Below are 27998 nucleotides of genomic sequence, written 5' to 3' on the forward strand. Positions count from 1 at the left end.
ATGTCGCTCAACATCACCCCGGAGCAGTTCTCCCGGCTGCTGCGGAACCACAACCCGACACGGGAGCAGTTCATCGCGCTGTACGGGCTGCGGCCGCTGGTCTACACCCCGCAGCTGCCTGGGCGCGCCAAGCTGGCCTTCGTGCTCACCGGCGTGCTCATCTTCGCCCTGGCGCTCTTTGGCAACGCGCTGGTGGTCTACGTGGTGACCCTCAGCGAGGCCATGCGCACCGTCACCAACATCTTCACCTGTTCCTTGGTGCTCAGTGACCTGCCCATCGCCGCCTTCTGCATCCCGGTCACTATGCTCGAGAACATCTTCAACAACTGGCTGGGGGGTGAGTCCGCGCGCTTTCCTTCTCCCCTAATCCCCAGCCTTCCAGGGGACCCCCTCCCCAACACACACTCTACTCTTCTGACTTTCTTCCATTTTTCTCTCTACCAAATGAATCCAGTGCCCTTTCTTAGAACTTCCTCACCTGCCCTCACTTGGAGATAAGTTTTTGCTCCTTTTGATTCCGTTCCAGCATTTTTCTCCGTGTCGCTTAGAGACACAAGTTAGGGAAATGCTTAGGAGAGTCTCACCGCAGTGGGGTGGGAAGCGGCACCAGTTAGTTCAGCTCCCTTTCCCACAATTACCAAGATTTTTTCCTATTTTTAAAATAAAAGTAAGATAAAATATTTCAAATAATAAAAACCCCAACATCCCCTCATTCCTCTAACCTCCAGACTCACTCCCCAGTTGCCCGTGGGGCTTCCAGGCAGATATTTGTACTGCAAGTATATATATGGACTTAAAACTTTAAAACAAATATAATGCATTTGCAGAAAAAAAAATCTAGTCCTTTTTTTTAAAAAAAAAAATACATGAACAGAGTCATACTTGGAGAAGGAACACAGAAAATATATATCCTCTTGACTGATAAAGGAAGAGGGATTAATTTCTCTTCCTTAGAATGGGAGCAGAAATGGCAGAGAACCATTTGGAGCCATTGTTGGGAGCAGTGTGTGGGAAAAAATAAGACACTGCACTTCTCCAAATGATGCAGTCTTTCCAAAGAGACGTGACTAGAGAGCGTGTTTTGTAACCCATAAATAGTAGTGGGTTGTATTCTCACCGGTGCTTATGGAGTGCCTTGGGGACGAGGAAACATTGATTGTACCTGTGTTTTCATGGGTGGATGTACTCTTGTGAACATCTCAAAATTCTTAGAAAGTGATTGGAAATATAGGGAGAATGTGAGAGAAATGAATCATTGTGTTTCAAACTCTGCTATTTCCACCCCTTCCTTAGCTAATTCCTTTTATTCTCATGGCGGGTGTTTCTTTCATCCTACAATTACCAACTTGAGATCCTCAATTTAAGTCTCTGGCATTGGTTTTTTTTTTTCATTAATTTGCACCAGGTTTATTGTTAGTGGATCAGGTTGCTAAAATCTTTGATTCCCATCCCATCTATGATATATATATTTCCCCCAATACACTAAACATTAGAGTACATAGTATTAGCTTGAAAGTGACACATAATGCAGAGTCGTAAATTGATTTATGGATTATTGACTTTTTTAGGCACTCTGATGAAATCATTATACTTGGGCATTTTAAAGTTGCCCTGTGCAACTAACACCACAGAACTAATGGAAAAACTTTTGACTGGTACATATGGCTTATTTTTTGAGAAAAAGGCACAGGAGCTTTCCCTTTAATTAAAGCAACTCTATACGTGTCCCCCTTTTTTTCTCTTCTTGGAAAAAGGTATATAGCAACAAAAAAATTTGTTTAAAAAAGGAAGAACTGGGGGAGAAAAGCACCCATATTTTTCTATTATTGTCAGAAACTCTTGACTTACAGATGTTACTGACAGATGGGAAGCTGACTATATGAGAATGGGATTTGATTATCTTCCACTGGAAACCTGAAGGAAATCTAACAGAAAAACAATTGTTAAGTGAGAGACATAAGAGCCAAAATAATATACTGAGCTATTTGGTTTCGGCATGGCTTTTATACATCTTTTCAACATGTTTCAGTTCTAGGTAGTGGCAATGTAGAATGTTGTCGACAACTGAAGTTCCTGATGTAAAGAGGTAAATAAAAAAGGGCTGCTTCACTGGTAACTAGAAGATATCTTATTCTGGGACAAATAGTACTTGTTCCTTTTAATTTGAAATTCTGTGGAGGAAGGAGAGGCTGCTGCTTGTCTAAAACAGTTCCTCCAGCACAAGTTATTAGGTCAAGTGGTCATAGGACCTGCTTGTGGCCCAGTTACCTTGGTAACAAAAATATTTGAGTTAGGAAATAATGCTTCCTAGGAGCAAAAGAGAATGTCCTCAATAAATTGTGTACTTTTCTTTCTATTTAGAGTCTAGGCCATGGGACTGCAGCATGAGCATCACCTGGAACCTTGTTAGAAATGCAGTCTCAGTCCCCATTCCAGACCTGGAATCTGCATTTTAACAAAATCTGCATTTAAAAAAATTCCCCATGTGGTCCAAATTCACAAGGAAGTTTGAGATCCATTGTTCTCTAATACACCATTGCTGTGTTCCACTTTAGGGACAGGTTATTTTGACCAATGGTAATAGGCCACCACTGAGCACTTTTCGTTAGCAAATAGACAGGCTAAATATTTCTCTCTGATTGTCTGTTATACCATAGAGGCCGTTACTACAATAACTAGGACTTTTGCCATTAGAGCTTATTTTTCCAAGACATAATTATACCAAGGAGGGTGTGGAATTTAATACAAAATCAACTTTATTTGTCTGCCTGATTTGTTGATGACCAAAATTCAGCTGAACCAAATTAAATGGGTAAAAATTTCCTCAAAGTAAATAAGCTATTATGAAGCTGTTTACTCCGGTTTCCAGAAATTACAATTTTCCTTAATAAATCTCTAGGTTATTGGGTGCTTTTTCTCCTTTCTGTAGCCTATACCTGCATTTTCAGAGTGAAATCTATGGGATGTTATTGACAAAGTACATTCTTTGCATAGACTTTGATATAATTTTTTTCATTTGTTCATTCATTCATTTACTGATTCAACTATTTATTGAATGCCTAATATATGCTAGTCGTTATGCTGAACTCAAATACAAGGGTGAATAGTACACAATATATGTCGTGTAAAGATTTTGAGGAAAGATAGCAGTTTTTCTGGAGAATGTGAGTAGTTCTGTATGCCTGGAGTTTAGCATTCAAAGGGGAAGTGGTGAGAGATGAAGCTGGAGAGAAAAGAAGAGAAATCATGAAGAGCCTTCTAGTGCTATGTTAAGGAGTTTGAATTTTATTCTGAAGCAGATGCATCACTAATCTGAAGCAGCGAATTTCAAACTAGGAGTTGCAACCTATTAATTAGTCATAAGTCATTGGGTGAGTCAGGATTAGCAATTTTTTAAAAAATGATATATATTAGAATAGAGAATTTCAAAGAGCATTTACATAGTAAAAGTTTGGTTGTGTGTGTATATATATGTATATACATATATGTATCCATACATGCAATAAGAAATATCTTTAAATTACGTGTGTGTGTGTGTGTGTGTGTGTGTGTGTGTGTGTAATGTAAAGGTATTTCCTATTGTGGGTCATGGTTAAAACCACTAGTATAAAGGGAGTCAAGTTAGAGCAAGTATGGTTGACCATAAGCAAATTAAACCCATCAGAACTCATCAGCCATGGTTATGTTCCATTGCTACCCTGTGGCAGTACTTCGTTACAGCCAACTCTCTGAATTCGATTACTAAAGTGGTGGAATTGATTATGCAATCTTAAGGAACACAGATAATTAAAAAATTGATTTACCTGTGGTTGGTTGCTAATAAAGCAGAAGTTTTTATTCATCTTGGAATGTGTGGGTGTGGATGAGACTGTGACAAAGGCAGACTGTTTAGACGAGATTATACCAAAAGATGCAAGTCGTGGCGAGTGGAAGAACGGCTATACACATGTTTTTTGCCTAAGGCCACCTAGCCCTCTGACTATTTTTATTACTGCAGTAAAATCAGAGCTGTTCTTGAAAAATATGTGGTGTAGTCTCTCAGAATAATATATTTTAATCCTCGAACTGTGTTAAGTGTAGAGATTACAAAATTGTAGGAGACCCACTACTCAAATAAATTTTAGAAAAATGTTATTCTGACAAGATTTGCAAAGTGGTGTTCATAAAAACAGGGTGGGAAGGAAGCAGGGAAATGTGAAAGATAAAGAGATGAGATGTAGAAAAGAAGAAAAACAGTGATAATCAGCTGTCTGCCAAGTCTTAATATAGAGACAGGTAGAGAATAGAGTTATACTAATTTGGCAAGTAGAAACGTAATTTTAAAGAAATAGGATTGATGCTTCCAAACCATTGAAACCCTAAATACTTACTTATTTTGTAAGGCCTCTTCTCCACACTAATTATGGAAAACCTGTGGTTTGGGGACTGTTTTTCACAGTGGCTGAGAGCATAGACTCTGGAGCCATCATTTTATGGGATATAGGAACAACCTTGGGTAAGTTGCTTTATTTCTCATCTCTTTCTACAGATGGAGGTCATTACAATACATATTTTATGGTGTTGCTGCCAAGCAGATTTTATGAGTTTATGGAGTTAATGCTGATTAGAACACGGTAAATGGTAAAAAGTGCTCTGGATTGGAAGTTAGTCTTTTAACTTTGAACATTATCATCATTGTGGCTCAGTCAGGACAAACGACACTTCTGGCAGGTATAAGGCATAAACAGGGACAAAAGAAAAGAGAGAGCAGAGGAGAGCAGAGATAGACTTTCATGCAGAACCACAGAAGTCAATGAGAGCAGTGCAGGGGAAAGAGATGAAAGATAAGCATATTTATTAGTCAGGGTTCTCCCGGGAAAGAGAACCAATAGTATGTGTGTATATGTATGATGTGCTGTGAAGAATTGGCTCACACAATTATGGAGGCTGAGAAGTCTCACAATCTGTTGTCTGCAAACTGGAGACCCCGGAAAGCAGGTGGCAGTGGTAGTTCGAAAGCCTGAGAGTCAAAGAACCAACGTTGTAGATTCCAGTCTGAGTCTGAAGGCCTGAAAACTAGGGTCCTCAAGGGCCGGAGGAGATCAGTTTCTCAGCTCAAAGCAGTCAGGCAGAGAGCAAATTCCCACCTTCCTCCACCCTTTTGTTCTATTTGGGCTCTCAACAGATTAGGTGATGCCCACCCACACTGGGAAGGGACATCTGCTTTACTCAGTTCACCAATTCAAATACTAATCTCCTCTGGAAACACCCTTACAGACACAACCAGAAGTAATGTTTAACCAGACATCTGGGCATCCCATTATCAATACAAGTTGACACATAAAATTAGCTATCACAGAGTATTGAGTAGAGCTCCCTGAGCTATACAGTAGGTCCATGTGGGGTGATAGGATGTTAACTACATTTATTGTGGTAATCATTCTGTAATATATAATTGTATCAAGTCATATTTTACACCTTAAACTAATACAAGGTTATATGCCAATTATATCTCAATAAAACTGGAAAAAAGAAGAAAAACATTAACTATCATAAGAAGTCATATCTAAAACACAAACTTTCTTTTACAACTAGTCTGTTCAGGAATAGTGTTTTAGATACACAGAGAGAAAGAACAGAGAAGAAGGAAACAAAACCAAAAAAAGAGAAGTCATAAAACATATATAGATTGGCATTCTCTTTAGTTATCATTTCTTTGAACATAATTAGGCACCCAATGGTATGCTAGAGCTAATTTGTACCAACTCATGATAACCAACTGTGTATACATCTATTCCAGGCTCCACACTTATTGATATCCTTTTGGTAGTTTGGGATTGGCCATGGTGACCATATTTATACCAGGGAAATTAGCAAATACTTAACGATCAGAAACTTTTTTTTTAACCTGGGGAGATGGTTGTTAACATTTATTAGCACACTACTGCTTGTATCCCTTGTAATGTACATGATAATCAATCATCAACATTCTAGGTATTACTCACCACCATTGCTTTAATGTATATTGTCTTTTCTCAATCAACTTTAATTCAGCATTTTACTTTTGTTTTTTTAAACTTTATCCTTGTCTGTATTCAAACAGAATTTCTTGGAATACTGCTTTGTAATTATACATTTATTTGTGGGATATTGTTTAATGTCTGCTCTCCTTCCATGAAGAACAGCTGGAAGTGTTTATGTTTTGTCTTGGTCTGTAGTCAGAGCCTTCAGTAGTATATGATCCATAGGTGAGTGAATGAACAAATGAATGAACGAGAAGACAGAATATAGAATGAAAAATTAGTGTGATAGACTAAGATATCCTCCCAAGCCCTCCCCAACCCCCCACAGTTGGAAGCAATGTTAGAAAGTAGACCCTGAAGAGAAGGCTCACTCTCAAATCCATTCTCTCACCCAGTGGTTCTCAAACTTTTCTGCATATTAAAATTACCTGGGTACTTTTTAAAGCCCTAAGGCCCCACTCACTCCCCACAATTCAGAATCTCTCAGAGTGAGATCTAGGTATCAATTTCTTTTAAAGATCCTCAGCTTATTACAACATGTAGCCAGGTTTGAGAACCAGTGCTTTCTAGGGCTTGGAATCTGGGATAGGTCTTGGAATTCCCAGTGTACACATTTCTGTTGTTGGGAAGGGTGTCTGAAGATCCACCTAGGAGTAACTGCTGAGAATTGTAACTGATGGTTACTGCTTCCATCTTCAGATATGACTGGTCTAAAGTTTTAGTTATAGCTTGAAACAAGCAAACAAAAATTCCCATTTCACCTTCTCCATCTTGCAAAAAACGTTTGTAGACTTCTCTCTCTTTCACCTTCCATCCTACAACTCTCTCTCATTCTTGCCTTTGTGCTCTCTTTTGGGATCTCAGGTTCATAGCGTTGAGTTAATAATATGATATTATTATCATTCTGGACAATAACCTTCTCTTGTTTATTATATTTATATTCTTTTTTTCCCTTAAATCCCCATTCCCTGCTATAGTTCATCTTCCCCTGAAAAGGTGGCTACAATAATGTGTTTGATATGTACCTTTAAATTTGTTTGTATTCTTCTTATATATGTTGCATAAATATGCATTGTTACTTTGCTCAGTGCTGTTTCCAACATCTGTCCATGTTGCTGTGTTTATCTAATGCTTTTATTTTTAACAGATAATTTATGTATTTAGAGTCCATCTTTGTATGTGATACAAGATAGGCATATTGGTTTATTTTTCTCCATGTAGAGAGCTAGTCTTTTTTACACTTCCTATAAACAACTTATAATTTCTCCCTTGATTTGTGGTGCCATTTTAATTACAAATCCATTTCCCATCTTCTTTTCTGTCTATTTTGAAACATTGTTTAGTTGTCTAAGACCACACCAGTGCTATAGTGTTTATTGCAAAGGCTTTTTAGCATATCTAGATATTGCATTGGGAAAGTCCCCATTTCTTTGACCTTCTTTTCAGAGTTGATTTAGTTATGTATGGACCTTTAGTTTTCCATAAGCATTTAAAAATAAGTTTGTCCCCCTGGAATTTTGATTGGTATTGTATTCAATTTATATGCTGTTTTGGAGATAGTTGACATTTTAATGATAAGTCACTGTGCAATGTTGTCATGTTAATTCTATGTGATAAGACAGAATAGTGGTCCTTCAAAGATATCCATAACCTAATCCTTACAACCTCTGACTATGTTGCTTTACATGGCAAAAGAGATTTTGCTGATGTGACTAAGTTAAGGATCTGGAGATGGGGAGATCATCCTGTATTATCTGGCTGGACCCTATTAATCGCAAGTGTACTTACAAAGGGAGTCAGGAGTGTCAGAAGCAGAGATGGAGATGTGGCAACCGTGCCAGAAGTCAGAGTGATGCAGGGCCTTGAGCCAAGGAAGGCAGTCAGTCTCTGGAAACTGGAAAAGGCCAGGAAACAGATTCTTCTCTAGAGCCTTCAGAAGGAATGCAGCTCTGCAGACCCACTTTAAACACCTGACTTCCAGAACTATAAGATATAAATGTGTGTTCTTTTGAACCACTAAGATTGTAGTAATTTGTTACAGCAGCAGTAGAGAACTAATACAATCACCTTTTACACATAGAATGACTCTATCTAATTAGGTCTTGTTGGATGTTATTCCTTCCAAACAGGAACCTGGTATGTTAACATATTGGGCGGACATGTTCTTCAGGGGAGGTTAGGATCCTTCTTAGCTCTAGGAGTTGGATTTCATTAATGTAGGTCAATATTTTAAATTTCATTCTCCTTGTCAATGAGTTTTAAAATGGGCAGGCAGCCCATTTTGGCCATAGAGTCTGAGGTTTTCCTCACTTTCATAAAGGGACTGAGAAAAGTGTATATTTTCCTTTCCAATCCTAAGAACTAAAGCATGCTGAGGAGGATGAAGTAATCCAAAGGAGAGAATGCCAATCCATGGTGAAATCATTCAGCTGTAGAATTTACTGCCCCATTATTGCTCTACCTCTGGAATCACTTTTATATGAAATAGTACATTTCCCTTATTGTTTCAGCCAGTTGAGCTGAATTTTCTTTTATTTGCAGTCCAAAACATCTAATTAATATATGGAACAAACAAATACAAAGAAAATAAAACTTATTTATTCCAAATCTAGACGTAATTATGATGAGAATTTTAGTGTGTTACTAAAATTAGTAACATTTAGTAATTAGTTTTCTCCTGAATATATTTTTAGCAAAATAGAAACCCTTGAGTGTTTGAGTGTATGTGTGTGTACATGTATATATCACTTGTTTACTGCTTGTTTCAGTTAGTTTTCATTTTAAAACGTCCATTGAGAGATGATTTAATAATTTACATTATATTGACATATATTTTACTTAGCCATCCCGCTATTTTTGGCATTAGTTTACACTAATTTGAGGTTATTTTATGTTTGGTGAGCAACTGACTACATAAATTACATGAATATTTAAAATTTTTTATTAAGCATTTCTGGGGAAGAACACTTTATAATGCATTTTGTTGCCTGATAACCGTCACATTCAAGAATTTTTTCCTAATGGCTAACCTGACCTTCTCCATTTCTTTCCTTGTATACAAAAAAAAGAAAAGAAAGAAAAATATTATTTGACAGTGAGTTATTTTAAGATTTTTAGCACAATGAAACCACTTCATTTCTGCTTTATTACCCTGATGTTTAATCTGGGCTTATTTTACTCTATTATTTGAAAGTCTAATTATTGCCATTAGTGGAAAGTAAAAAAACAATTCAGTTACTTTTCTAAAATGGTATTTGTAGCTATTAGAGTAATGAAAATAAGAAGAGAAATACCAGAAGAGACATAATTTTACTTTGGTGAACTTGTTTTCTGACACAAATATGCACCCAGAAGGTTCTTCTTGTAAAGTAGTTGAAGGAAGCACTCTGAGCAGAACTACAGAGTTAGTATCAGCTTGGCTCCACAGAGAAAAACCTCAGGGTTTTGCAATTTGTATGGTCCCTTGTGGAGGCCCACTCATCCTAAATCAAAATCTTTCTGAGGACAGCTCCAGCCCATGTACACAGAAAAGCCAGAAGTCTTTCATGTTGCCCTATTCTTAAATATGTAAAGGCAATCAAGGATTGTTAGGCAGTTGAAGAAAGTTTGCAGAATAAAAAGAAATAATACAAACAAACAGATAAATGAAACTAGAATAAATGGGTGATTTATAGATTTCTTTAGAAAAAATTCTAAGTGGTATTTTCATATCTACAGACATATTCTGAAGAATGTCTCCTCATTTGATATTTTCATAGTGGAATTCTTATTGGTTTTTAAGTCTCAACCTTCTACAATAAATGTATCATTCAATACAACACTTTTAAAGATGATTTTACATAAGAAAAATTTATGTCCCAAAACTTAATAAAACATTTTAAACAAAATGATTTATCTATAAATAAAAATTATCCAGCTATATTCCAAATACATTTGGTAGAACATCAAAATCACAAATAGATATTTTGAAAAGCATGCCTAGTGTTCACAATGGGATGTGTGTACTGAATGTTGCTGACACTAAGAGAAGCATCACATCATTTTACACATTCTTTGCGACTGAACCATTCTTTGCAATTGTTACTCTTGAAAGGAAGACTAGCTTTGCAAAGAGGTCAATGAAAAAGATGTTGAAGAATTATTTAAATGTATGATGAGAAATTAGCAAGTACTAAATTTGTTCAGGATATCAGTCTGAAAAATTTAATCACAGTGATAACCAGAAGGTATCCAATTAAACCACTAGACGTTGCTTGCTGAAAATTATTTGTGGGCTCTGCTGATACAATGATAATCATTATCTTTGAACTTGGTGGAGATATTACTGCCAGATATCTCTTATATCACCATGCAAATACTTCTATAAACATACTAGAGGAGAGTAAGTAAAGCTATATTCTGTAGTGTTTCATCCTAAAGAGTCAACTACATCCCTTGAAGATTCATTCAGGAGTCCCTACCTGAGCACAAAAGTGATATAAAAAAAAAAAAAACCTGACAGCTTCTGAGTTTTATAGTTTGCCTGAAATTGCACCTTTGCAACCCAACTTACTCATGATATCACTTTCCACAGCCAATGACAATGATCACATTTCAGCCCTCCTCACCTTTCAACTTTCTTCAAGTTTCCAGTCTGTTCCTTTCTTCATGGGTATCAGGTCATCCAAGGTAATTGTCCTGTTTTTGTTGCAAATTATATTTGAATTTTTCTAACATATTTATTAATTTCTGTGTGCTGGTTGCTATGCCTTGTTGGAAAAAAATATTCATGATGCACCATGAAAATGCTGCCTACAGAGCAACATGCACACAAACCATTTGATAAAAACGATTCTAATTGTTCTGGAAATTGGGAGCAATATTTTAAGCATTTTACATACTAAATGATGACTTAACTCTATTTTAGTTACACTTCAGGAATTCTGTTGCGAGTTTGATTTGGCATTTTAAATGATGGGGAATAGGCTACTAGTGCACATTTTCACACAGAATGTCTAATTTTCATGAATGAGTTACTAATGGTAAGTGGGAGATGTCTTGATTTAAGAAGATATTGTCTTCATAAATCAAGAGTAAGCGTCTCTGAAAAGAAACATTTTGAGAATAAGAAAAAGTTCTTAAAAGTGAAAATATGATTGCTGAATTTATATATAAATTATAAGAGCTAGAAGATAAAGAGAAGAAGATCTCTGTAATGTGGACCAAAAAAGACAAAGAGAATTTATAAAGCAAAAAATATGTATAAACAAAAAATATAAACATGAGGGATATAGCCAGGAATTCCAAAATCTGATTAATAAGAGTTCCACCAAAAAAATGCACAAAACACAGAGATAAAACACAGAGATAAGAGAGTCAGAGGTCTCCAAATTCAAAAGGCACACAAAGAGCAAAAGAATAAAAAATGGCCTAGGCTTCAACTCATATCCCCATTACATTTCAGAAGTACAATTACAAAGAGATCAATAAAAGCTTCCAAATAGTGAACCAGGATACTCATAAGACAGCAAAAATCAGTCGGACGGTATAGATGTGTTAGCACCAAAAGTGGATGCTAGAGGTCAATAAGGCAAGATCTTCAAGATTCCAAAGGAAGATAATGTTGAATTTAAAGTCAAATTATAGCCACTTTCAGATAAGCAAGAACTTAAGGAGCTTACTTTAAACTCATTAATTTGAAGTACTTACTTGAAAAAGATTCATGCAAAACAAGGGTGAAATACAAGAAATAAGAAGCCATGAAATAAAAGGAACAGTGGAGAAGGAATCCATTCTAAATGAATTTCAAGAACATGGCTATAGAACAATCTTTAAATAAATAAATAAATACAGCCATCAAACTTAGAAGTCAGTAGTCTTCTAGAAGAAAGTCTTAAAAAAACAAATACTGGAATTGATTCCAAGTTGTGTATATGTTATGTGAAAAGTTGAGATGTAATAGTAAAAATAATGATGGTGATGATGATTATGGCAGCAATAAATGTAGCTAACACTCATGAATGCACTTTCACATAGTGCCAGGCTCTGTCCTAAACACACTGCATTTATGATTTCATTTAATCCTCCAAGAGTCCTATGAGACAAGTATTGTTTCATCATCTACATTTTATAGATAAGAAAACCCAAGACACAGTGAAGTAAGGTAATTTTCTCTAGGTCACACAATTAACTAGTGGTTAACCCAAGATCCAAACCCAGGCAATCTAATTCCAGAGCTTATACTCTAAACTGTTATACTGTGTTGAAGAAGGTACATGTTTCTTCTTCAAGCTGGAAAAAAAGAAATGCAAACTAAAACTCCAGGAAAAATTCAATAAATGAAAATACTCTACAAAAGGTCATGGCCCGGATACAAAGCACATTAAAATATGGCACACTTTAGAGCAATGAGTAAATTCACAAGGATCATGACTATAAATTCAGAGAAAGAGAAATGTATTTGGAACATGTATATTGGTTTTGTAGTTACAATGTTTAAATAGTCATAATAATGAAAATGCTGCTTATAGTTTTAATCTTTTATAATTAAAATGTAGGCCAAGTACAGAAGACTTAACATGGCAATGGAAGAGAACGCAAAGCTATCAGTCTTAATAAAGTAAATATAAAGGTATAGCTGATAGAAGTTGGAAGGAAGAAGAGAGGGAGAAAAGGAGGAAGGAGGTGACATGAGGAGGTGAGGTATCATCATCTTACAAAGTGAGGGACAAGATAAACTGTTGGAAGCTGATAGACCAAGGAAAAGGGTGTTAAGTGTATTACTTTATGAGTCAAAGATAGAGGAAACCACATGCAAGAATTTAGGAAACACACTTCTCAAAAGCTTTTCAAAGAAATAATTGAAGAAATTGTTATAACTATAAGAAAACTAAAAGATGTGGGGAGAAGCAGAGGTGGGAGGTAATAAAAGTGAACTAAAAGCCTATCTATCCTAGAAGAAAGTCAATATAGACCATCTAAAATCAGTAAATCAAGAATATAAAGCAACTTGTTTAGCGATGTGAAGGTACCTGGCAGAAGAATTAAACACAAGTAGATGTCGGGGAGTAGGACAGCAGGTGAGAGGGGGTGGGCAGAGACCCATTCTTTTTTATCGTAGCCCTTCTGATTTTGAACGATTTGCTCATAATTCTTTGATTAAAAAGATATTTTTAAAAGGAAGATACAAATTTAATTTGTAACTGAAAAGTTGCCCCCCCCAAAACATCTCCCAGCCAGATGGTTTCACTGGAGAATGCTGCTAAACATTTAAAGAAGAATTAACACTACTTTTACACAAACTCTTCCAGAAAATAGAAGAGAAGGGAACACTTCTTAAACCACTTCATGAGGCCTCTTTTACTCTGACAAAGTAGACAAAGACAGTACAATAAAAAGAAAATTGCAAACCAATGTCTCTCAACTGCAAACTTAGACATAAAAATTCTCAGTATATTAGCAGACGGAATCCAACAATGTATAAAAAGGATTATACACATGATCAAGTGGGATTTAGCCTAGGTATGTAAGTCTGGCTCAACATTCAAAAATCAATGTAATCCACCAGAGCAACAAGCTAAAGAAGAAAACTCATATCATAGCAACTGACACACAAATAACATTTGACAAATTCTAACACCCATTCATGATAAAAGTTCTCAGCAAGTTAGTAATAGAGAGAAACTTTCTCAGCTTTATAAAGAGCATGTACAAAAACCTACAGCTAACATCATATTTAATGGTGAAAGACAGTGCTTTTTTTCTCAAATTGGGAACAGAGCATGGATGTCTGCTCTCACCACTCTTTTGTAGCATAGTGCTTGAAGTTCAAGCCACTGCAAGGAGGCAAAGAAAATAAATAAAAGATATAAAGTTTGGAAAGGAAAAATAAAACTACCTCTATTTGCAGACATTATTTTCTACATAGAAAATCCCAAGAATCTACAAAACCTCCTAGAATAAGTGAATTCAGCAAAGTCAAGGTATATAAGATCAACACACAAAACCCAGTGGTATTTTTATATTAACAAGTAACGTGCAGAAAATGAAATGAAAAATACCAAACTTTATAATTACTCCAAAGAAAGTGAAATACTTAGGTATACAGTAAACAAAACATAGTTTTCTGTTCTATGCACTGAAAATTACAAAATGCAGATGAAGAAAATCAAAGAATACATAAAGAAATGGTGAGACATGCTGTGTTAATGGATTGGAAGACTCAACATATTAAAGATGCTGGTTCTCCCAAAATTGATCAATAGGTTTAATGTAATTCCTATCAAAATCCCAGCAAGGATTTTTGAAGACATAGACAAGCATATTCAAAACTTTATAATTGGCTTCCCTGGTGGCGCAGTGGTTGAGAGTCCGCCTGCCGATGCAGGGGACACAGGTTCGTGCCCCGGTCCGGGAAGATCCCACATGCCGCGGAGCGGCTGGGCCCGTGAGCCATGGCCGCTGAGCCTGCGCGTCCGGAGCCTGTGCTCCGCAACGGGAGAGGCCACAACAGTGAGAGGCCCGCGTACTGCAAAAAAAAAAAAAAAAAAAAAAAAAAAAAAAAAAAACTTTATAATAGGCACAGGGCCTAAAATAGCTAAAATAATCTTGACAAAGAAGTGGGAGGAATTCCTCTGCCTGATATCAAAGCTTCTATGTAGATAAAGTAATCAAAACAGTGTGGTATTGGCAGAGAGATAAACACAGATGAATGAAGCAGAATAGAGAATTTAGAAATGGATCTGCACAATATGCTCAAAGGATTTTTGACAAAGGTGTGATTCAATGGAGGAAGGATTGCCTGTCCCACAAATAGTGCTGGAGCAATTGACATTTATAGGTGAAAATAAGCAAACAAAACAAACAAAAACTTAAATCTCACACTTTATACAAAAATTTATCCAAACTGGATTGTAGACTTAAAAGTAAATGTAAAGCTATGAAACTTTGGGGAAAAAACATAGAAAATTATCAGGGCTGAGCACAGAATTCTTAGAGTTCTTAACTGACACCAAAAGCTCAATGCGTAAAAGGAAAAATTGATAATTTGGACCTCATCAAAATTAAACATTTGCTCTGTTAAAGCCCATGTGGAAAGATGAAAAGACCAGCTACGGACAGGGAGAAAATATGTACAAAGTATATATCTGACAAAAAACTAGTATCTATCAATAGAATATATAAACTCTCAAAACTCAGCAGTGCAAAGACAAACAGTCCAATTCGAAAATGAACAAATCTCATGAAGAGAAATTTCATCAAGGAGGATATACAGATGGCAAACGAACACATGAAAAGATGTTCAGCATTGTTAGAAATCAGGGAAACCATGATATCAATACACATCTATCAGAATGGCTAAAAGAGAAAATAGTGACAACACAATGTTGGCAAGGATGTGGAGAAACTGGATCACTTATACATTGCCAGCAGGAATATCCAATGACACAGCCGTTCTAGAAAATAATTTGGCAATTTCTTATAAAACTAAATATGCAATTACCATGCAGCCAGGGAATTCCATTCTTGTGTATTTATCCCAGAAAAATTAAAGGTTGTGTTCACACCAAAACCTATATGTTAATATTCATAACTGCTTTTTTGGTAAGAGTCAAAAACTGGAATACCCCAGATAGTCTTCAGTGGATGAATGATTAACCAAACTGTAGTACATATATTCTGTGGAGTATTAGTCAGCAATACAAAGGAACAAACTGCTGATAAATGCAACAACTTGGATGCACGTCCAGGGAACTGTGCTAAAAGAAAAGAGCCAGGCTCTAGGCGCACGGGCTTCAGTAGTTGTGGCACGCAGGCTCAGTAGTTGTGGTGCATGGGCTTAGTTGTTCCATGGCATGTGGGATCTTCCCAGATCAGATGGAGCCCGTGTCCCCTGCATTGGCAGGCAGATTCTTAACCACTGCACCACCAGGGAAGCCACTGGAACGAGAAGCCTGCACACCACATGAAGAGTAGCCCCTGCTCGCCGCAACTAGAGAAAGCCCGCGCCCAGCAATGAAGACCCAATGCAGCCAAAAATAAATAAATAAATAAGTTTAAATAAAAAAAGAAAAGAGCCTATCCCAAAAGGTTATTTACTATATTGCTCAATTTATATACCATTTTTGAAATGAGAAAATTTTAGAAATGGAAAACAGACTAGTGGTTGCCAGTGGTTAGGGGCAGGGAGGAGCAGAGGTGGGAGGGGCATATGGGTCTGGTTATAAAAGGGCAACAGGAGGGACTTTTGTGGTGTTGGAAGTGTTCAGCATCTTGGCTGTGATGGCAGATACTTGAACCTATTAATAAAATCTATAGAATACACGCACACTGAAATGAGTACAGGTAAAGTTGGAAAATCTGAATAAAATCAGTGGATTGTATTAACATCAATATCTTGGTTGTAATAGTTTACTGTAGTTTTACAAAATGTTACCATTGGGGGAAACTGGGCAAAGTATACAAGGGATCTTTCTGTATTATTTCTTACAACTGCATGTGAATCTATAATTATCTCATAAAATTTTCAATTGATAAAGAGAAAGAAAAAATGAGAGGTCAGGAGGGTATAGCCCTCATGAATGGGATTTGTCTTCTTGCAAAGGAGATGCCACAGAGCTCTCTCGCCCTTTCTGCCAAGTGAGAATACAGTGAGAAGTCTGCAACCCGGAAGAGGGTCCTAACCAAACGATGCTGGCACTCTGACATCGGGCTTCCAACTCCCAGAACCGTGAGAAATAAATCTCTGTTGTTTATAAGTCACCCCATCCATGGCACGTTGTTATAGCAGCCCAAATGGACATGCATCCTCTCAGAGCCAGCTGGGCAGCTTCCATCTCCTTCCCTAAGTCTAACAAGAATTCTGGAGAAAAATGGCTCATCTTCTTTGCTGTCAGTTTCCTCTTGCAGTCTCTCTACTGAGTCTTCTTCTTGGCACTTGGAAACTGTAAGAATCTTCTCCCTGTCCCTCCACTCTGCAGGAGTTAAGGTTCCTTATGGCTTTCCTCCTCCTAGCCTTCCCCTTTGCCTGGAGCCAGGGTTTCCTTTCCCTGGGCTAAGTTCTTCCCTCTTTTCTGCTACTCAAATGCAGCATTATTGCAAAGTTCACAAGTCATAGGATAATTACTAGATTGCTTTGTAAAGGTCTTATGCTAAATAGGAATACAGTCGACCCTTGATGAACACAGATTTGAACTGCAAGGGTCCGCTTATATGCAAATTTTTTCAATAGTAAATACTACAGTACTGTACGATCCAAGGTTGTTTGAATCCTTGGATATGGAAGGAAGACTGTGAAATTATACTGATTTTCGACTGTGCCCCAGTCAGTGCCCCTACCCGCCACGTTGTTCAAGGGTCAACTGTAATTATCAGGAGGGCTGAAATTCTAGGAGAGATGGGCCGCACATCTGTTTTAAAATATTTAGCAACAATGGTTCTCCTCTTCCGTCTGTATGGTTTACATTGGCAGATTATTCCAGTCCACTTTCGGATTTTATAACTTCATCTTTAAAATTGTGGATGATTTATATGCTGGAACCCCATTAAATTAAACTATAAATAGATGCAGTTGGAGCTGCTCCAGTTGAAGCAGGGCTGGAGCTTAGAGGCCCCTCTCCCTTCTTGGCAGTTCCCACAGCATCCCTGCAGGAACACAGGGCTCCATGGAACGCTGATGGAAACCCTCAGCCTGATTCATCTCTGGGAGGACCTTCCTGCTGGGGAATTCCATGGTTCTGTTCCTTTGTGGTTCTCAGCCACAGTTTGTATAACAATTCTCACTTTGACTATATTTAGTTTGTTCCCCACTCTCCTACTGTAAGATGTGGTTGAGGGAAATGAGGTAGGATTCAGGATTTGGTAAATTTGCTCATTAGCAGCTAGTTGCTTAAGAAACCTGCTAGAGGGACTTGCCTGGTGGAACAGCGGTTAAGAATCTGCCTGCCATTGCAGGGGACATGGGTTTGATCCCTGGTCCAGGAAGGTTCCACATGCTGCGGAACAACTAAGCCCATGCACCACAACGACTGAGCCTGTGCTCTAGAGTCCGCGAGCCACAGCTACTGAGCCCGTGTGCCACAATTACTGAAGCCCGCGCGCCTAGAGCCTGTGCTCTGTGGCTTCACCACAATGAGAAGCCTGCACACCACAACGAAGAGTAGCCCCAATGAGAAGCGTGCACACCGCAACAAAGAGTAGCCCCCCCTCACCGCAACTAGAGAAAGCTCATGCAGCCAAAAATAAAATTAATTAATTAATTTAAAAAAAGGAAACGTGCTAGAAAAAACTAGAAACTTACAGGCCATATTGGGACAGGGTGTATCAATTGTTTGAATATGGCTTAATTTTTTTGTACAGGAAATTAAGGAAATTATATGCTAGATTGTTTTATAATATGTTAGACCATTGTTTCAATAATGGTTGTATAAAGTAATCTTTCCTTTAAAACTGCAAATGTCTGTTCACTTTGTTTATTACCAACCTTGGAACAAATTATTCACAGACTAGTTATCATCATTAGATACCTTCATGCAAACATAGCTCATTATACCATTTTCTAAATTAATAAAAGAATGCTTTTCAATCTTTTCTAAGTATGAATACTTGTTCTTTTCACTCTGTCCTTTCCACTTGCATCCATTTTAAAGGCACTATTACCCAGGAGTGAAAACAAATACTGGCCAAATTGTTTTCAATTTCCAAACATCATTTTTAGAAATAATGAGATCTTGTTTCTATCTGAATCATTGAGACCTGCTCTGCATATGCTGGGAGGTGAGGATGGGCTTGGTAGATAGGGGAGTGGACACCATTCATGTCCAGAGCAAAGAGTTCATGTTCTGGAAAATAAAGTAATATAAATAAGTTATGGTGGGAAATAGAAGGCAATAAATATTTAATGAAAGCATTTGTTCCTAACCCAGTAGGCAAAGGAGAATTATTGTAATTTCTTACCCAAAGGTCTGACGTAGTAGAAATGGAAGCAGCAATGGAGGCAAACTGTAATAGTAGGATTTGGACTGTGTTATCTCAGCATTAACATACACACAGAAAGAACATTGACCAGAGTATTCTACATGTTAGGAAATCTACCTTCCAGAGAAAAAGTAATAAAAGAGAAGTAAAGTAAGTTTACTTGGTTTACAAGCAACAGTGGATAGCTAAGTAGCTTAAGAGGAGGGGATATACTGGAAAGATGCTGGAGGTTCACAGGATCAGTGTGAAGCTGGAGGAAAGGGCCTGCAAGAGGCAGGGACCAAGGATGCAGAGAGGTCAGCAGCCGTAACTAAGCAGTGGTCTGTTCATGCTCATGATCTGGTAAGCACGGGGCCGCACTAGCTCAAATCTCCCCCTTCCGTCTTCATTGCGCTCTGTCAACAGATTAAAAGAATTGAGGTAAATTTGGCACATTTGGAGCTGATAGAGTCTTTGAGAGAAGCCATCCTGTTTGCCTTGTCTTCCCTAATAGGGCCTCTTCCCTAACCTGCCCACATAGGGGAGAGTTCATGCACCAGAGGGAATTACGCTTCTAGTAGCAAATGAAGTTGGATGCTGGTAATCAAAATATGAGAAAGAGGGACTTCCCTGGTGGTCCAGTGGTTAGGACTCGGTGTTTTCACTGCCGAGACCTGGGGTCGATCCCTGGTAGGGGAACTAAGATCCCACCAGCCACATGGCTTGGCCAAAAGAAAGAAAGAAATAATCATAATTCAGATTTTTTTAAAAAAAAATATGAGAAATAGCCATTCCAGGCAGGCTCTAAGAAACAGATCTCCTACATTAATATCAGATAATCCCATAAGGAAAAAAGGGAGGGACATCCCAAGAAAACAGTGCCCTACATAGGAAATTCTAAGATTATTATCCTAGTTTAAAATTGCCATTTGTGGGAAGAAATGTCACAAAGGACACATTCTTGCAAAATAACTGAGACCTATTCAGTTCACACTGGGAAGCCTAACGTGTAGAGCTAGCTGACTGTAGAGTCATCAGAGAGATTCATCAGCAGAACAAGAAGCTGAAAAAGAAAGGGAAGGTCATTCATAGAAATTTAACAAAGGGCAGAGAAAAGTCAAAGCTCTTTAATGCCTATTTTGCTTAGTCTTCTAGACCTTGAAAAGTGACCTCCAAATTAAATTAAAAAGGCAAAACAAAGACGGTTAAAATGAAAATAAAGATCCAGTATAAGTGAATAGATAGCAAAAGAGTGTCTACCCATTTTTTAAAGAACTCAAATATTCAGCATAGATAAATTACATGCCACAACACTGAAGACACTTGGAGATGTGATCAAAAAAACAGTCAGTAATTTCTTAGAAAGTTGGCTGGAGAAATGTCAGAAGTAATGAGTTGGGCAAATGCTGTCTAGATTCATGAAAAGAGTAAGATAGCAGATTATGGAACTCCTCTGGGTGCAAAATCCTCAAGTGAATTATTAAACAGATGATTTGTGAGCATTAGACAAGAAAACTGCCATGTAGCATGGATGTGTGGAGATAAGTGAGGGTGAGGCAGTGGGAAGAGGTAGAGTTGGAAAACGTGGGCTCACGTATTTGTCTTGTAACTAAACAGCTGTGTAGACGTGAGCAAATCACTTAACTCCTTTGCGATGCAGTATATTTATCTGGGAAATAGGCTATGGAACTAGATGTTCTTTAATGGGCAGTTTAGCCACAAAGAATCTATCAGCTCCATATGTACCGAATTTACCTCAATTCTTTTAATCAGGCTGCCATTTATTAAAGAACATTCCTGTACTGGATGCTTATGTCATTTTATTGGTCCTATGACAGGTGGGTATTATTAATCCCTTTTTACAAATGATGAATTGGAAGTTCAGAGTGGCTAACTAATAGATTAGGTGAATCAAGATCAGAGTGTATCCTGATATCAGGGAATCAGCTGATAAATTTTCCATGCTACTGTGATGGACAAGTTGAATAGATTTAGGATGGATAGCATTACAATGAGATAATACTACAATGAACATTACAGTAATAATTTTTGTTTGGGTAGTTATACCTAAAATTTGTTGATAATGGATCCATGTCCATTTCATGGGAAGTTTCTTCTGGTATTTCTTTAACTTTGGCCTGTCCAACTTTTGTGTTTGTATAAACAATTTGGCTGAAAGAATCAAAGAAATTCTGGTCAAATCTTCAAAAAAAAAAGAGCAGGAGAAATATCCAGATTAATAATTTATTCATATATTCATTTATTCAAGTGTCACATTCAAAACAGGATTTGAGGTAAGTTAATTCATTCACAGTATGATCAGTATTCAAGCAGTGAACTATACTAATACTGAAAGTAAATTCCTTCACTTAGCATCAAAACTATCTTGTTGGGAAGGAAGGGCCTTAACTTTGAAAAGGCTTGGAATTTGGGGAACTGGAACAGAGGTTAGGAGTGTGTGGGATGGGCTCTTAGGTAGCCATTTGGAGCTTCCAAGAAGGATTGGAATGGAATTATCTTGAGCGATATCTAAGTCATTTCTTTTCCTAAGTCATACGATGAGAAGTAAGGGAATCTTGAGTTAACAGAAATTTTCTGTTAAATGGACCCAATTCATTTCAAGTTGATTTCAGGTTAAACAGAAGCCAACCATTTGAAAATTCTAGCACAAAAGGCTGTTGTTTATTTCAGTTACACTCACAGAAGGGGATGTTCAGACCCAGGAAAGCAGTACAGCCCTACAATTTCTGCCTTGGAAGGCCACATTCTAAGCACGGTGGGCTCCCTTCTGGGCCACATAGTCACAAACTGGAGAAAATTCAATGGAAGGTGTCCAGGGAGTTGAAACATCTGAAAAACATGTCATAAGGAATAGCTGGGCCAAATAGAAAAGACTCAGGAGTGACATGAAAGTGTCTTTTATGATGAAATATCTATTTAGGTCTTCCACCTTTTTTTTTTTTTTTTTTTGTGGTACGTGGGCCTCTCACTGTTGTGGCCTCTCCCATTGCGGAGCACAGGCTCCGGACGCGCAGGCTCAGCGGCCATGGCTCACGGGCCCAGGCACTCTGCGGCACGTGGGATCTTCCCAGACCGGGGCACGAACCTGTGTCCCCTGCATCGGCAGGCGGACTCTCAACCACTGCGCCACCAGGGAAGCCCTGCTTTTTTTTTTTTTTTTTTTTTATTAGTTTCTGCTTTATAACAAAGTGAATCAGTCATACATATACATCTGTTCCCACATCCCTTCCCTCATGCATCTCCCTCCCTCCCACCCTCCCTATCCCACCCCTCCAGGCGGTCACAAAGCACCGAGCTGATCTCCCTGTGCTCTGCGGCTGGGAAGCCCTGCTTTGTGTTCTTTTGATGCTGCCTCTGGCTCTTCTAACTGAATTATGTTTATTTTAAAGATTAAGTATAACTTCTTATATGAAAAAGAACACATCTGCTGCTTGGAAGAGTGGACCAGCCCTGGGCACCAGAAAATCTATACTACCTTCATCCTTGTCATCCTCTTCCTCCTGCCTCTTATGGTGATGCTTATCCTGTACAGTAAGATCGGCTATGAACTTTGGATAAAGAAAAGAGTCGGGGATGGCTCAGTGCTTCAAACTATTCATGGAAAAGAAATGTCAAAAATTGCCAGGTCTGTTTAATGGAATATTCACCTCTGTTTAAAATATTTTTAGTTTGACATATATACACAAATATGTATAAAATAGATAACTAATAAGAACCTGCTGTATTAAAAAATATATATATCTTTAATTAGTTGTGCTGAAAGAGACCATTGCCAGAGATCTCAGAATTCCTGGGTAATTTAGTCAAAGTGTCATTTGTAATTCACGTTTAGCACATGGACTGACTTTAAACTTTTGAGATTTTATGTATGGCAGGAAGAAAGGGTGATTACTAGCTCCCAAATCAAAGGGGAAGTCACTGTTATAAATAGTTACTCGGAATTTTTAAAATCGTTGTATTTTCTTCTGCATGTCAATATGATGCAGTAGGAATTGCTGTGGCACTGTCCTCTCTCTGCCACTCCTCACCAGCCACATGATGTGGATAAGTCTTCTTACTCCCAAGGCCCCTGCTTTCCTCATGTGTACCAGGAAGCACGATGATATCCATCCTTACTTCCTCCCACCCAAGGATGATGCTAAAACATGTGAGATGACGTGTATGAAAATCCTTTGGAAATGAGAGTATGTTATTTATTTAAAATTATTATTATTCGGCTTCCCTGGTGGCGAAGTGGTTGAGAGTCCACCTGCCGATGCAGGGGACACGGGTTCATGCCCCGGTCCGGGAAAATCCCACATGCCGCAGAGCAGCTAGGCCCGTGAGCCATGGCCGCTGAGCCTGCGTGTCCAGAGCCTGTGCTCCGCAACGGGAGAGGCCACAACAGTGAGAGGCCCGCGTAATGCAAAAAAATATATATATTATTATTGATATATTTTATTTTTACCTAAAAGCTTTACTTTCTGATATTGATTAATAGAAATTTAAAAACACAATTTACTGCTATGATACTCATGGGCCATATGGTTTATTTTATAATCTACACTGAATGGCTATTAAAAACAAAATCTTAGGGGCTTCCCTGGTGGCGCAGTGGTTAAGAATCCGCCTGCCAGTGCAGGGGACGCGGGTTCGAGCCCTGGTCCGGGAAGGTCCCACATGCTGCGGAGCAGCTAGGCCCACGTGCCACAACTACTGAGCCTGCACTCTAGAGCCCACGAGCCACAACTACTGAAGCCCATGTGCCTAGAGCCCGTGCTCCACAACAAGAGAAACCACTGCAATGAAAAACCCGAGCACCTCAACGAAGAATAGCCCGGCTCACAGCAACTAGAGAAAGCCCACGTGCAGCAACAAAGAGCCAACACAACCAAAAATAAATAAATAAAATAAATAAATTAAAAAAAAAAAATCTTAGACGTCTAGTGGTTTGATGAAATTTATCATTTCTACAAGTGTACAGCGACCTCTGGTGTTTATATAAAGAACTCCTCCCTCTCGACGTGCAGGGTGCTGGACTGTTCAGCACCTTGGGACATACTGCTGATTTAGCTCTCTCACTTCCTCAGAAGAAAGGACTACTATGCTGAGATAATAAATAATGAATATGACTCTTTGTAAACTTGAAAATGTGTAAATCTCTTGCAGACATTAATCTCCTTTACAGGACTAATGGAGAAAACTCCGTTTGAATCCCTGATTAATCATATTACTTAGTTATGTAACGGAGGATTACCGTTTAATTCTGTCCTGAGGGCTTCCCATATTTTTCTATCACAGGCATAAGTGTTCTTCAACATAAAATGAATAAGAGCTTTGACACTGAAGTTAGACTGCTTACGTTTAAATCCAAACTAGCCTTTATAGTTTAAATCTTCTGCTAGCTGTCTGACTTTGCAAGTTACTTAACCATCTCTGTGCCTCACTTTCTGCACCTGTCAAATGACTTTTTGGGACGATTGAGGACATAATCCATGCCAAGCATTGAGCACGGTGCTAGACCCACAATGAGCACATATCTTTAGAATGTTCACATTATGAGAAATATAGGGATGTGGGTAATAGAAATGGAAAAGATGAAGAACAGTTCATAATCTGTCATGAGCTTCATTAACATTTGAAAAATATCATTGAGAGGTCTAGACTTTAATTTTAATAGCTTTGCTGTCAGCTTGACACATCTGCCAAGGAGAAGTTAACTAATGCAATATATCTCTGTGGGTCCACGAAGAAGAAGTGAGCTGTTGTTATGATGGTGACAGTGGTGGCTCTCTTTGCTGTGTGCTGGGTACCTTTCCACGTTGTTCACATGATGACTGAATACAGTGAGTTTTTTTCATTCTCATTTGATGGAAGTTCTAGTTCATTTCCTGCTAGAATGGAAAATGAATCATTGAAATATGTTGCCATTCACTTGGGTAATCAAATATCAACCTTTTAATAGGTTTCTTTCATGTTTTCAAGATCACTAGATCGTTATGTGGCAGGTAATTATGTATGAGTATCATCAAAGCTTTAATAATTTTAGGGCTTCCTTGGTGGCACAGTGGTTGAGAGTCCGCCTGCCGATGCGGGGGACACGGGTTCATGCCCCGGTCCGGGAGGATCCCACATGCCGCGGAGCAGCTGGGCCCGTGAGCCATGGCCGCTGAGCCTGCGCGTCCAGAGCCTGTGCTCTGCAACGGGAGAGGCCACAACAGTGAGAGGCCTGCATACCGCAAAGAAAAAAAAAAAAAGCATTATCAAAAGACCTTCTTTTAATGTATTTAATAAAATGTTAAAAATGATGTATATCGGTGTTTATCAATAGAAACAACTCAGAGATAGAAAAAAAAACCTGAGTGCCTACCAATATAGGAATGACCAAAAAAATTGTTATATCTATATGACCTACATTTTCAAAGAACATCTATTGCCATGTGTGGCTGGTGAAGTAGTGCTAATAAAATGAGAAAACTACACATTCAGGAATTTCCTCCTAATACTCAACCTGACCCTCTCTACTCCCCACATAGTCTGTAAAAATAAAACTCCTTTCTTTATCACTCCATAAAGAGTTCTTTTCACAATCTCAGCTTACCAAAGTAGCCTTAACATGTTTTTCTGCTTTATTGCTCTAAAATTCAACCTGGATCCATTTAATTTCATTATCTGTAAGGCTAGCAGGCTCTATAAATACAATGTTGAGAAGTTATTACTATGAGTAGAGGTAAAAAAGAAGTTCAGCTACTTTTCAAATGTAGTATTTATAGGTCTTATGGGGAGTACAAGAGTCCTTGAAATGTTGAAACAAAAACAGACCCACCTATTAAAAGGTGTAGACTGGCAATATGTTATTCACTGCCAGTGAACTGATTCAACAAATATTTTTGGAGCTCCTACTGTGTGTCAAACCTAGACACCTTTTTTCCATTTCATGGTCAGGAAGATTCCTTCTATTCTGAACCAGATGAGGCTGAAAAGAGTTGGCTGGCAAATGAGAGAATAGGGGAAAGAGTCATAAAAATCAGTTGAATCTATAAGTTTTAAAAACATACAGAGCTTTACTGGCTTAGATCTCAAGTTCCTTTTCCTCTTGCTCACTAAAATTTTTGTTTTCCAGAACTGTGATTATGATGTTTCTATAAAAGAAAGAAATCAGAAAGAAATGAGATAAAATAACATTAAAATGCTCCTATCTGAATCATCAGAATTATAAGACAATATGAGTAAATGCTACCGTTCTGACTCCTTTGGTTTCTCGTCACTATGCTAGATTCCTTAGCTGCTGATATGCTTACAAAACTGTGTTAACTCAGGAAAACCTAGAAAAATAGATACAAAGAAACTATTTTTAAAGTTAATTTTTAATAAATTGGCAAAGGCAATTTTAAAAAAGGGAGACAGGGGCTTCCCTGGTGGCGCAGTGGTTAAGAATCTGCCTGCCAATGCAGGGGACACAGATTCATGCCCTAGTCCGGGAAGATCCCACATACCACGGAGCAACTAAGCCCGTGCGCCACAACTACTGAGCCTATGCTTTAGAGCCCGTGAGCCACAACTACTAAACCTGTGTGCCACAACTACTGAAGCCCGTGCACCACAACTACTGAAGCCCACGTGCCTAGAGCCCGTGCTCTGCAACAAGAGAAGCCACTGCAATAAAAAGCCCACACACTGAAACAAAGAGTAGCCCCTGCTCGCCTCAACTAGAGAAAGCCCACATGCAGCAATGAAGACCCGGCACAGCCAAAAATAATAAATAAAATAAATAAATTTATTTTTTAAAAAAGGGAGACGGCAAGGAAAAAGAGCATCCAAGAAACCTACAATTATATCTCTTCACTGTAGAAAGTAGGCATTCCAGTATGACAGTATTTCTCTGCACTCCACCAACCTGAGTGGTTTAAAAAATAATTAAGGAATGATTTCTTGTTTAAGATAGCAGACTATCTAAACATATTTTTTTTCTCCCGAGATCCTATCAGAATGACAATGAAAGAAAACAAGGTGTATAAACTCACAACAATAAAGAAAAAGAGAGGGTAGTCACAGTGGATGAGAATTTTCAATAAATTTCTGGAAAACAAAAACTGGCTGTAGATTATGAACATCATATTGAAACCGAGGGTAGTCATCAGTTAGATCCTAACTTGCTTAATAAATAATGAACTGTAACCCCCCTTCCCTGATCAAGCTCATTTCAATTGTTTTTACAAAAACTTGCATATCCTCCAAGCGTCACCTAACCTAAACAGTAAGATGTTTGCCTGAGCTGTTTTCCCAGAACTTGGAGTCAGCTGTGTCTAGTTTGAGCTCCAACCAGTTAAGACTGGTTAGAACACCAACTCTCCAACTGGGCATGCATAAGTGTCCTCGGTGACCTTTTGACATCAGAGGGCCAAAAACTCCACCTTCAGGACATGCTAACCCCAACATTTTCCGAACATGTGCCCCATGAAGAAGCATGTAACTTAGTTGTTCCTGCACAGGACAATTACTTCACCTTTTTCTTGTTTCCAATCACATTTCCCCACACTTCCCATGCCTCAGCTTTATCCAGTGAATATCCCGAGACCCTCGCCTTCGGGGAGGCGGATTTGAGATTTGTTCTCCTGTCTCCTTGCTTGGCTGCCTCATGAATAAACCCTTTCTCTGCTGCAAACCTCAGCATCTCAGTATTTGTCTTGCTGCACATCAGGCAAATGAGCCCGGTTCAATAACAAAAAAAATGAAAAAAAAAAAAACTGTGGAAGTCAGAGGTTAGAATATACACGGAGAAGACCACAAGAGCAAGAGAGAATTATTCTCTTCAGCAGAATCCTAGAGAGACTCAGGATCTTTTAGATAGTATCTGCATGGGAGAGTGAGAGAAAGAGATGCATGAAAATGGCAGACTTCATTGACGGTTTGTCTACGGAACAGTTAGCCACCCCAGTCCAACTCCATCACTCACCACGAACAGAATGGCCGTCAGGAAGGTATTTGCCCCTCAGTCCTCAACACTTCCTCCAAACACACACACACACAGGTTTCCTCTCGAGAGAAATTGGAGGAGAAAAA

The 27998-nt window shown here is 38.3% G+C and overlaps 1 protein-coding gene across 1 annotated transcript; it reads left to right on the forward strand.

The window, feature by feature from the left end:
* On the forward strand, positions 1-27577 carry QRFPR (pyroglutamylated RFamide peptide receptor; the record flags this gene model as incomplete). Its single annotated transcript, XM_079711458.1, is given in 6 exon segments — positions 1-337; positions 10576-10670; positions 22346-22585; positions 24688-24693; positions 24697-24781; positions 27333-27577. Coding segments are annotated over 6 exon segments (1008 nt in total).
* Positions 27578-27998: the final 421 nt, after the last annotated feature.

The sequence above is a fragment of the Hyperoodon ampullatus genome (genome assembly GCF_949752795.1).
Source record: "Hyperoodon ampullatus genome assembly, chromosome: 1".
In the NCBI taxonomy this organism is placed as follows: domain Eukaryota; kingdom Metazoa; phylum Chordata; class Mammalia; order Artiodactyla; family Ziphiidae; genus Hyperoodon; species Hyperoodon ampullatus.